The 12252-nt window shown below is 42.4% G+C and overlaps 1 protein-coding gene across 2 annotated transcripts in view; it reads right to left on the bottom strand.

Annotated features, from left to right (window-relative positions):
- Positions 1-12252, bottom strand: part of ACBD6 (acyl-CoA binding domain containing 6) — an 80267-nt gene that overhangs the window by 23633 nt on the left and 44382 nt on the right. The window contains exon 7 of one of the 2 annotated variants that reach the window (XM_072932948.1): positions 732-815. The exons of the other annotated variant lie outside the window; for it this stretch is intronic. Coding sequence (XP_072789049.1) covers positions 732-815 — 84 coding nt within the window. The remainder of the gene's footprint in view (positions 1-731; positions 816-12252) is intronic. 2 annotated transcript variants of the gene reach the window in all.

Below are 12252 nucleotides of genomic sequence, written 5' to 3'. Positions count from 1 at the left end.
AAATAAGCACACTCTGAATTGGGAAATGTTCTTGACAGACTACCTGGCACAAAGCTTTCAAGCCCACCAGGAATGTCGGGAGGCCAGAGCTGCACGTGTCAAGTCCATCACCTTAGGAGGCTTTCAAAGTTTTGCTTTTTGTGATGCTACAAAATGCATCTCCAGAGCCATTATATGAATTAGTTGGAAAGGGGTAGGGGGGGAAGGAGGAGAAGCTAAGAACAGCAATCCACCCTGTGAGGACATTTAGAGGCATCTGGCTCGGAGATATTAAGAAAGGAAGGAAAAATTAATCATGCCGGCTGGGAAAAAAAGCCTGGCATCAGCACAGCCACCTTGTCATAAGGCAGATATTAATAATGTGAACCCCCAGGGAACACTCAGACATCTGAAAGATCCACTTGTTGGCTCTCACTGAGCAGGCAGGTTTAACTGATGTCTCTTTGAAACCTTCTGAATCTTATGCTAAAGATCAGATATTTCCTGCATTCCTCTCTTTTTCCTAAATGGTATTGAAGAGACAACACCTAACATTTTGTAGACCTATAGCTACGAAGAACATGTGAGAGAAATGGAAGTGAAAACTGGTTGAGTGTTTTGAAAAGAGAAGAAGCAAAAAGGCTCTTGCTGGAACAAGAAAAACCACACCTGGCCAGGACACCACAATTTAGATACTGGATTAAATTAGGGTAGGATATGAATTAGTGGCAGTAAAAATAACTAGAACTCACATTTTCAAGAGAATTTCTTAAGCCAACAGAACAGGGTGAAACCCTTCTTTTTTGTGCCTTATTACTTCTCCACAGCAGCATTTCCTGAAAGCCAACAAGATGAAAGAACTACTGATCTGCCCAGATTTTTTGCTAAAAGCACCCCCATAATTGTATTTCTGATTTTCTGCATCACCTGTGATTTGCTGCAACTCCAGATTCCTAGGACACACACCTGAGCCTCTGGAGTGTAGCACCAGCTACAAACCAAGTGTTTTAAAGACCAAATGATGATAAAAAATATGTTTCTATGCTACCTGACGAGGCAGGAGATGCTACCAGTGAAGCTATCAAGCAGCCACGTCAAACAAGATGGGTTGTGGTCGGCAAATCTAGAAGGACAATTCCCCCAGTTTGGGAATAGTGCTCAGAAATTCTTTGTTTAGAAACAGCCAAACTCCTGTGTTTAACTGGAAGATGATGTCCTGGAGACCAGAACTCTACCAGGTGTTTTCAGTAGCTGGGCACAAGATTGAAAGCGTCATCCATCCAGAAATGAGTGCCATTGTCTGCTTGAGCCAGAACCAATTTTGCAGCTGGGTGGCTGTTTTTAAACCACCCTATCCCAGAAGGAAATATTTTCTGCATGGGGTACAGCTGTGATACATTCCTATGCAAATGAAGCAATTTTCTCTTTTTCTCTATGAAAAGTGTCCCATTTCTTCTCCATCACTAATTCTTCCTCCCAGTGGACCTGCAGCACTTGCAGGGTTTTTTTTTTTTTTAACTGATCCTAGCAAGGGACACATTCAGCCCTAGGACACATGCCAGTAAAAGTCCCATTGATTTAAGGGAAGAATTCACGTGTCTATCCTTTGCCAGAAGTCCTCAGTAATGACACCTTCCCATCCTTTAAATCCTGAGTAAGACTCCTTCTGCCATGACCCTCGGTGTCACCGCTGTCTGGCATCGCTTGGAGAAGCCACGAGCCAAGAATACCATTTTTCTGCTGATCTCTGTTTTGTTCTCTTCCTTCCATTCACTCAGCCTTTCCATTTGCACTACCTGTGGCACTGTATCTGATGCCAAGATCATCTCTTTGGGATAGGGATGGTCTTTGCTCTTGCTTAATGCTTTGACTTAAAATTTAAATGGGAACAAGAGGAACACTTGGACTGACAGGCAAAAAAAGGATAATTTAAAATCCACATCTAAATGACTAGTTTATATAATCTTCCATTTTTGTCTCAATACACATTTATAACCTTTATAAACTTTACACAGCTGACTAGGCTTAGCAAGCTGTTTCTTTCCAGCTGATGAGAGCAAACCGACCACATCCACACAACTTTTCCTTCTGAGAGGGACAATGAATAATTTAAAGTCACCACAGCTCTGAGTTTTCCTGCTGCTGTGAAAGATTCAGATCAAAACTGCCTCCAAGGTTTAAATTAACCTCTTTTACTCTGCAATTAGTGCTGGAGGTAAGGGTGTATGTGATCACTTCCCATCACTCCAAAAACAAGCCCTTGGTCATTAAGCTGTGAAAAATGGATCATTTGCGATTGCTGAGCCGTAACTTTACAAATCTCTTCTGAGTCTGACCACTGGAATTCAAAGTGTAATGCCCAATTTCATACCACTTCAGAAGCCAAATTACCATGTAATCTGTGAGCACTGCTACAAAATATCCCTACAATAGCAGCAGGAACAGGACATCACAGAGAAGGGAACCAGGCAGCTTTGGCAGATCTGGCTTCTGATTCAGATTTCATCTGCACAGTCCAAACGTGATTAAAATTTGAGTTTAAAAGAAACCCAAAACAAGCAAACTAAAAGAAAATAAGAGCAAATTGAGATTTCCTGTACACAGGTAACCTGGCCTCTGGCTGAGTCCCAGCACACATGTCAAAGTTTCTTTGGAGCATGTTCCAGCCTATTGCTTTCTGAAGTACTCTGCTTGTCTTCCTTCTGTGTTAGATAAAGTCAACCAGCCCAAACTCCTCCCTTCCTGTTTTGCTCATTAATCCCTACCTGGATTTGAGAGCTGTGCTGAAAGAGAGACTTTTTCACCAGTCACCAAGCCAAGGAAGGAAAATGCCCACAGTCTGAGCTGGGGCTTTCCTCCTCTTCCAGCACCTCACACCCACACAAAGCTCATCAGCAACCGTGCTCAGCCTTGCTGCCAGCAGCAGGGACATGTGGGGTTTGCTCCACCAGACCTCCAACCCAATCCTGGACAAGAAAAACCTGCAACTTTATTCCCAGTCTTTTCCCCTACCTCATAAAAATACTGCTGGATACAGTAAAGGCAGGAAATATAACAGGGAGGGGAAAAAAAAGCAATTAAAATAAATTTGCAAACCATTGTGTTAGAGCATCTCGTTTAAAGCAGCCACTTTTTATCTGCAGGGCAAGTTAATTGCAGTACTATCGTGGCAGTAACATTGTGCATCACAGAAAGTGACAAAAATTTTAAGGGTATTTATTGTGAGGATACTAAATTCAGGACTGTACCCCACAAATTAATTTACAAGTGTGGCAGAAGTCAGCTGGCTAGAGCTGCTATTGCTAATAGCTAGAAAAGACCCACTTAATCACTTTGCATTTTTATTTGCAGAAGATAAAGAAACATTTCTTTCACTAATAGTTTCATGCTTGTTTCATCTCATTTTATCCGGACTGCAGGATCTGTTTAATTTCATTTCATCAGTTTTCTAAGGTTCTTAAAAGTACCATATTTTTATAATCTTGTTATATCCATGAGATAAAAAACGATTATTTGCCCCACCATTTCCCAAATGGGAAACCATGGCAGAAAGGAATCAAGTGACTTGTTCAAGGTCACGCTGGGATTCTGTAGCAAAACTGGAGAATTAGAAACCTAAAGTTGACTCTGAAATGAGACATACACAGAATTTCTTCACTGAATCCACAGATATTTTACAGATCTGGACATCTACTGCTATGTTTTTTAATAACCTATATAACTGTGGAAACCCAGCTCTGAATATACAGATCTTGTCATTTCTCTCAAACGAAAAAAACCAAAGCAAATTCTCTCACCTGCATCACAGGTGTGGCTCTATAAAGAGGAAAAAATGGTATTGTTCATATTCTAAATTATTTTCCTCCTAAACCTTAGCAGAACCATGACTCAAACTAATGCGCAATTTTAAAGTTCTGTATATTCAAGATGCATGGCTCACGAGATCTTGCTGTTAGTCATGAATTGTTCAGTACTTGGATTTTTCTGTTAGCTTTTATATACAGTAAAATATATCACTTAACCCTTTCTCCCCTTGATAACAGTTGCCAGCACAGTTTTGCTTGCAGTGTTTAACAGTCTCAGGAACTTTTTGCTCTTGTACAGGCTGGGCAGGAATGAAGCAGGAGCACACAAACAATCCAAGAATCTGGAGAGTCAAACCACCAGCTTGGAAGGAGGAGGTTGTGCCATGGATGGGACATGAATGAGCTAAGTAGTATATAGCAGAATAGCAAGTAGTAGATAATAACAGTAGTATATAGTAAAAGCAAGTATATATATGTGTATATATATATATATATATATATATATATATATATATAAAAATATGTAACAGCTGCCTTGTTCACTGTATTCTGTCCACACAAAGCAAATGTCCTGCAGTAGAAAACAAGGGGTGCTTCCCAGAGACAGTTTCAAAAGGGTGTGAAGGTACAGAAGTACCATTTATACACCCAGAAAATCCAACAGTTGCTCATCACATTAAAACCTGACACCTCACCAGCCAAGGCTTTTGCCCTACACCTTGAAACCTGACCTGTGGAGACAAAGAGATCTTCTGAACATTTCTGGCAAGCTGGACAAGAAGAGATGCTTTAGCCTCATGCAGTGTTAATGGGAGGAGCAGGTGTGTCAAACCAAGTCCCTGGCTGGGTCCAAGCTGTGGTTTCCATCTCTCTTCCAAGCTGTGTTGAAGTGCATTGGCAGAACAACATCCATCTGGGATGTATGGAGTGCTGACCACAGCAGGATTTGTCCTCTGCAAAGAGGATACGAGCAGAACACTCCAATCTGCATAAACATCACATTAATAATGCCTAGGTGAAGATTGCATTTTAATTCTGAACTCCAGCCGAAGGACCTGCTCGATTCAAAGTTCAGAGAAGCTGCTTCAGCTGCTGGTATTGATGAGCATTTCAGTGCCCACTCCCAGGGAAAGCTGTGTGCCCAGTGCAAGGCCACAGGTCCCAGGCAGGACCTCAGGCTTCCTCTCTGATTTAGGAGCTCAGGTAACACCCAAATTCATGCTTGGGCAAGGGCTTGGGAAACCAGACATCCTTAGCACATGCAAACCCCTTGGAACAGAACATTTTGGAGGTCACAGCAGACACTGGATGCTCTTCTGAAGAACAGGCAACACTACATCTGCCTCTGCTGTTTTCTCACACGCTACAAGCCCAACTTAATGATTATTTACACTTTCCTCTTCCAATCTTCCTCTGTCCTCCTATGTAAACGCGCTATAAATACAGACTTGGCATAAAGCCCATCCATCCATGGTTCAGCTTCCCCTGATCCTAAAGGTCTTTTTCTGAACAAGATGTGATTTAGCTCCAAGTTCTTGTAAGCCTGAGCAACTTCTTTCAGCCTCCATCAGCACTAATGGGACACTTGCCCTTGTGCTACTGATGAGCCACCTGTACCTTGAGAAATCAAATTTCAGCATGACTCATGTGGACTTCTGCATGGACATCCTTCTCCTGAGGGTCCCATGAGTCCTTCAAGAGTTGTTTGGGGTTTTGGAGGGAACACTGGCAAAAGTCACCCTCCACTGTACATGCCATAGGACTTTGCCCTGAACAAGACCAAGACCTCTGGCCAGTGTCAGATAATCCGTCACTATAAGCTACTTGCATCCAAGCCAGATATTTATTGCTATTGATCTGCCTGGTCCCAGAGAAAGACTTTTGTTCTTCCAACCCAGGACTTTGACCTCAATTAAGTTATGAATTTCAATCCGATAGACTGCTCCACTTACCCTGCTGCTCTCCCTGACTGGATTAATTAGAATTAGCTAGGCTGGGAGTTACCCCGAGCTCCTCATGGATCATGTTATTTTAATAATAAATAAAGAGACAGCAGTGGCATACAAGGAAGGATTTTGAAAAATTGTTCATCCAAGAGCATCATTCAAGACCTGCCAATACTAATTTCTCTGAGTTTGATTACCTCATTTACTTCTTTTTATTTCTATTCATTAATTGAGTTTTATCCCCCATTACTTCAGCTCCCCAAATGTGCCCTTCCTATAAAGGAACCAGATACACGCTTTGCTGTTACAAAGTTTTATTACTGCAGCTCATCAAAAGTACAGTTAGCAGGAACGGAATAGTCATTAAGCATTTAATAATCTAATAGTGCTCAAAAAAAAAAGTATAACTGGGGAGGGGGAAGTGAGGGAGAGGGACAAGACAGGCCTGTCTGTTGCCATAAAGTGTGCACTGAGGGCTGGCTGGTGGACAAACCCAAGAAGGTAACATCCAACAATGGAGAGAATGCATATATCCATCAGGATATTTTCTGACAGCACAATAATGCCTTTGGAACAGGCCTACAACTGGTTGAATACCAAAGGAATTTGATTGGCAAGGGAAAGTTTCTGAAGTAGTGAGTCGGGGCCTGATAGCTGCATTATCCTTATTACTTCCCTTTCCCTATAAAAGCAATTACACACCCAGGGATGTCAGGCGGCCCAGGCCTGCCCTGAAATGGATTGTCTCGGGCAGCCATGTCACGGCCACACTCCAGAGTCACTGACCCATAAACAAACACTTATTTGTCATGCTCATTTTAATGTTTAATTGGCTGGAACAGCAGAAACGGATTTAGATGATGGAAGTTCAACAGTTCTTCCAGTGCTGGTACCCAGCCTGCAGACAGGCACCTCCTAGCCTGAGAATGAACACCACACACAGCCTCAACACACCTTCGTGGAAGTTCAGGCCTTTGCTTTGTAACAAACTTCTATTCCAGCCAAGCTGAGCATTGTTAAAAGAGGAGGGAAGATTCATTGCAATATAGAATGTCTAAGGTGGGACAGTTCATTGGTGTGTTAGATAAACTAGAAGATTACTCCAAGGTAAAATTTACTTGTTTTGTTACAAAAGGGTGCAACTGAATAGATTTTCTGTGACAGGTAGAGAGAAGATGGCACCAGCCCTTGCTACTCACCAAGACTTCTGCTGTCCCACACAAGTGAGGATGCCTGTTCACATGGATTTCCAAAAGCCTCTGGACACATCCTCTCACCAAAGACTTTTAAATGATGCTATCGTAGAACAACAGGGAAGTTCTTTGTTTGAGAAGTGATTAAAAAAATAGAGATTGAATAGGAGTAAACAACCAGCTTGCACAATTGTTGGTGAGAGCTGGAGCCTCTGAGGGATCTGTGCAAGGGCCTGGGTTATTCAGCCCACAGAAGGGAACAGGGAAAGCAGGCTGGGAGTAAATTATCCAAGTCCTTAAACCAAAAGCTGTCTGTAAAATGCTACAAAAGGATCTAAAGGTGACAGGGTGAAAAACCTGCAGGTGAAATTCAACTCTAAAAAAACACCAAGTAATGCACATGTGGAATAACAACCTTCAGTCTAAATCCAGAGCAATGGGCTCTGAACTAGCTATTACTACCAGTGTAGAGACAGATAATGAGTTATTACAGACAGCTCTATAACACCAGCTCAGCATTCAACAGTAGTTAATAAAAAACAAACAACAAGGAGGCGTTGGGGGAAAAAAGGAAATAAGAAAACATCACTATATTGCTTCATTACATTTCATATTGCACTTACAGCTTGGGCACTGGGAGAAATGCTGCTCCCTTCATCTGAGAGCAGTAAGGAAGAACTAGAAATGACCCAAAGAATGACAAGTGGCAAAGTTACTGAGCAGCTTCCAAATGGGGTAGGATTAAACAGATAAAACTCCTCAGTCTGAAAAAGAAGTGATCAAGGGGAACCAAGGAGACCAATAAAGTCAAAAGCAGGACGGAGAAGGTAACGGGGGGAACAATTAGTCTTTTTCATTACACAAGAAAAATAGGCTCTCATATGAAATGATCATGGCAAGAGCAAAGAAAATGCACAGTTAAACTATAGGACTCCCACTAGCATAAAATTTGGGAATTCAAAGAGGGATGAAAGAAATTTATCAAAAGAAAAATCCAGAAGTGCAAAAATAGTAACAGTAGGTCAGGAAGCCTCCAAGCCCTGGATTCTGAGAAAATATATGAAATTACTACAGTTTGCTTACCCTACTCTGTCTCCTAAACATTCATTCTTCCCTGCCACCAGAGACACAACTCTGAGCTAGAAAAGTCTCCTGCACTGACACTGGATGCAAACACTCACATGGATGCAAAAGTATCGTGTAAAAGTTGAGAAACAGGAACCTACTAAATTAGCTTTCCCATTTTCAGTGCTGCTCTGCCACTTACAAACCATGGAGCTATAATAATAAAAAATCTTACTTAAAATCTAGCCAAAATAAGGTTAAAGAGTTACTGACCCAATATCTAAAGCATTAGAACAATCTTATTTAGCAAAACTTAAAAGTACTTTGTGCTGAATACTGCAAATTTGAGATGCCCCAGTGATTTACCTAGAATTGTTTTTTTTTTTGTTGTTGTTGTTTTTTGTTCTGTATGGGTTTGTTGGTTTTGATTTTTAGAGCAAACCAGAAGAAACAACTGCTGACAACAGATGAATACAAAATTCCATTTGAAAGTAAAGCCTTGAGGCTTTTTTCAAATTGAGACGTCCTGTCTGTAGGGAGAAGTTGAGTGGCAGAACTTCTTCAAAACAGGGAAAGCTTTTCCAAGAGGCTGATGGTAAAAGATGTTCTAGGAACCATCTCCTGAGCAAAGGGTAGCTGATGGCTTGGTGGTTCCTCTGGCAGGGAGGAGTGGCACCAAAGCCATAGGAAATGAAGCAAGGCTGGAGACCATTCCTGAGGTGATTAGAGACCATTCCTGGGGTGATTCGTTCACCTGAAGAACCAGCTTGGCTGCCAGTGGTATCCTGTTTGCGCTGTTAACCAAACACCTTAATGAGGGGCTAAAGCATTTCCAACAATGACCTCAGGAATTACAGGTGTTTTAACACATGCTGATTTCAAAGATGACCCTGGGACCAAGGGCCATGGGGCCATCCCATGTCCTCGAAGGGAGGCATTCAAGGTAAGGTTCTTTCCTGCCTCTGCAGGGACACATGAACACAGTGGGGAATAAGATGTCTGTTTCTCCTCCACGGTGCCACCTGTACTGACCTCAAAGCTCAGTACTGCTGCTGGCTTCTGTTACTGTGAGCATGACAGGGAGTGCTCCACAACAGAGCTGTGGTGTCAGGCATGGAATCAAGCACAAGGCTCCCTGAGCTAAAACTGTGTGCCTTCTGCCAGACTGCATTCCTGGCCACGGAAATGCCTCCCTCTGCACAGCACAGCCCTCAGTACAAGGCCCTCAAGCCACTAAAATGTGCCACTGTCCTCGGTCCTGGCTTTTTAAACCCTGCCTTTTGATTACCCCAAAAGCAGACTTTAAGGGCAAAGCAGCAGAGACCGCTGCAAGTTTTTTCAGGGCCAGCTCTTGGATTTCACTTTTCAAACGCTGGTTTTGCAGGACACACGAGCTTGCAGCAGTTCCTGGCTGGTGAGCTGCTTTGCAGGCAGTGCTGCACATGGGCTGCCAGTGCAAGGGTGCCAACTGCTCTGCTGCACCAGCCATGAAACAATGATTCATCTGTCTACAGGGAGCAGAAGATACAAAGACTGGACGTGTCAAGCTGGAAGATAGGAAGAAACAATGCTAAAAAGCCCAGCCTGGGCTAGCAGAAGGAAACATCTCATCAGCTCTATAACTGATGGTTAGTGTTGATGAGGCCTGAGGTGGGTCCAGAAGCTAAGGAGCAAACCAGGGATAAATTTTTGCCTTTCCCAGCATATATTTAGAGTGCAAATATTTTGCAAATGTTTTTGCTGAAAAGGACTTTCCTCCCAGTAGGTAAAAACAGCATCTGCTGAGTGGTGACCATTTAACATTCAACCTGCTGCCAATCTACATTCCACAGAGAGACCCGCAGGAGAGACATGGAGCTGTGCCACCTGTAATAACTGCGTGACTGGCACCATGTCAATGCTTTAATGTAGAAAGCTACCCTCTGTCACTAAGCAGATCTCTCTTTTCTTTTACCTAATGGCTTTCACACCCACTGGCAGCAGTGTCAAAACTGAAGGGGTACGTGGCTGCAGAGTCTTCAGAGATCTGCTTAACAAACCTGACCATGGAAATATTGAGACAGGGATGGGGGGTGGTTAAGGTAAGAAGGACACTACTGTGTTTAACAAATCTGCTCTCATTGCTTTGCTTTTCATCTCTGTTTAGTGTCCCCATGCATTTACCACTGTAGTTCCCTCCCACAGCAGTACCTGTGACATCCTTTGCTTGCTGCGAGAATATCTGTGCCGAAGCCTCTGCTGCAGTATCAGGTCCAGGACAGGACCTCTCCTGCCTTTACGAGCCAGGCTTTTAGTATGTTTAGAGAGAAACTGATCCTAGGGACATTAACTGCAAGGGCACGAGGCTGTTGTGTTCCTGTTTAATCTCAGCCAGGTTTAGAGAATGGTCATAACAGCAGAGGACTTTGGCAGCTGGCACACCAGTGTGTTTGCATCCCCCATCTCACTGGGGAGGGGGAAAGAGGTGTAGGTGGAGCCTGGTCCTTGGTCACAACAGTCAAAACATCCACATCAACTTCTCCATCTCCCTACAGGCACAGGATCATGAGGGCATGACTAATGCTTGGTGCAGGAGGCAGGGAAGGGATGCATATTTGCTGAAACCAGCTTAATTTTAAAATATCTATCTATATGCCTCCAACACAAGACCCTTGCTGTGAAATCCAAATGAAGAAGGATGAAAAGAAAAAAAAAGCAGGCATGCAAGCAGGCCTGACTATTCCTTGCTTCTTTTTACCCTCTACAGACACAAGCCTCTTAAGAGTCAGGCAGGAAAATAGAAAACTCACACAAACACACAAAACCAGCAGACCACCAATCTTAGCAATCTTCGACATATCCATAATTTTTACTTAATTTTTAGCTAATGGTGGAAATTAGTCTTTGGATAGTTGATAAAAATCAACCTGTCTCTGCTGGGTTAGTAGCATGATCTGTGGCCCAGCAACTACTTCTAGTACAATTGATTTTCCTTTTTGGCAACCAATAGGTCAGTCAATAATAATGTTGTTTGAAAAGGATTGAGTCATGAGGGAGATGAACCCTCCCTGCCATTTATTATGTTTGTATTGTCTTCATTTGAAAAGGCTTTTTCTTTTTTTTTATCCCCAGTTAGTGAAGGTATTACAAGGGGATGGCTGCTCCATGTTCCATGTCTCCAGGAACACTCTGATCACCACTGTTAGGATGCAAATAGAGGAGGGAAGTTGGGAACTGGGAGAAAGACAACCTGGGAGGCAACCATGTTACTCTAAGTCCCTTAAAAAAAAAAAAAAAAAGTAAAAAAAAAACCCAATCTAACTCAAAATATGCTGACAAGCACCACCTCAGTGCATAAATATGACTGAGCAGCCTTACATGAATTAGTACAAAGATACAAATCCAACATTGGTACCAAAAATCAACCAATGCTCTCTGCAGACAGCACAGACACCAGATGCTTTTCACTGAAATGACTACTATAAAGAAATGAATAAAATGAACCCCACATATACTAGCAACAGATTTCTTAACCTGATGATTTTCAGCTTTGGTCTCAAGTTTCCTCCTCAAACACCTGAAGGGTCCATGAGTGACTACTGAGAGCTTGCTGACCAGTGGTTTAAAGTCTTAGTGCACTGATCCGCACTTTACCAGGGAAGTAAAAAGTCAGGAAATAAAAACTGAAGATCAGTTACAGCTTTTTTCATCCTTTTAGTCAGAATTACAGAAAAAATTCAGCACCATAACATTGATAATTGTACAATAATGCAGTTTAACATAATAAAATATTTAAATATGGTTTAAATTCAGCTACTCTAACTCATAGATATGTACACAGCCCTTAATTATCCTGTGTGTCAAGTGATACAGTTCCCTTTACAACTCACAATATATTTATATTAAGACTTCATCACATGGCCAGACAGGCTTGAAAAGTTTACCAGAGTAAGCTGAGCTGCTGAGCACCACTCCCAGATAGTTCCCCATATACTCCCAAGGTGATGCCATGAACAGTCTCCTGGATTATTATTTTGGAGTACAGAGTACCCACAAATGAAACAATATGCAGTCACAGGAAGTCCAGGGGGACAGTCTATGGTTTATGTCCCCCAGATACACTAAAGGAGCTCCTCTGAAAGCTGCTTGAGCAGCACCTCATGTCCAGAAGGTGCTCTCCCCATAGAGGAAAGGGGTTTTCTTTTGTTGCTCATCCTCTGCAAGGAAAATGTCTGTCTTCTTATGTTTCAAAGCTAGAAGTGGATATTATTGTGTTGCTGAGCC

Source organism: Taeniopygia guttata, chromosome 8, assembly GCF_048771995.1.
Source record: "Taeniopygia guttata chromosome 8, bTaeGut7.mat, whole genome shotgun sequence".
Lineage (NCBI taxonomy): Eukaryota > Metazoa > Chordata > Aves > Passeriformes > Estrildidae > Taeniopygia > Taeniopygia guttata.
Note: the sequence above shows the minus strand (reverse complement) of the source record. Positions and strands in the feature narration are given on the sequence as shown.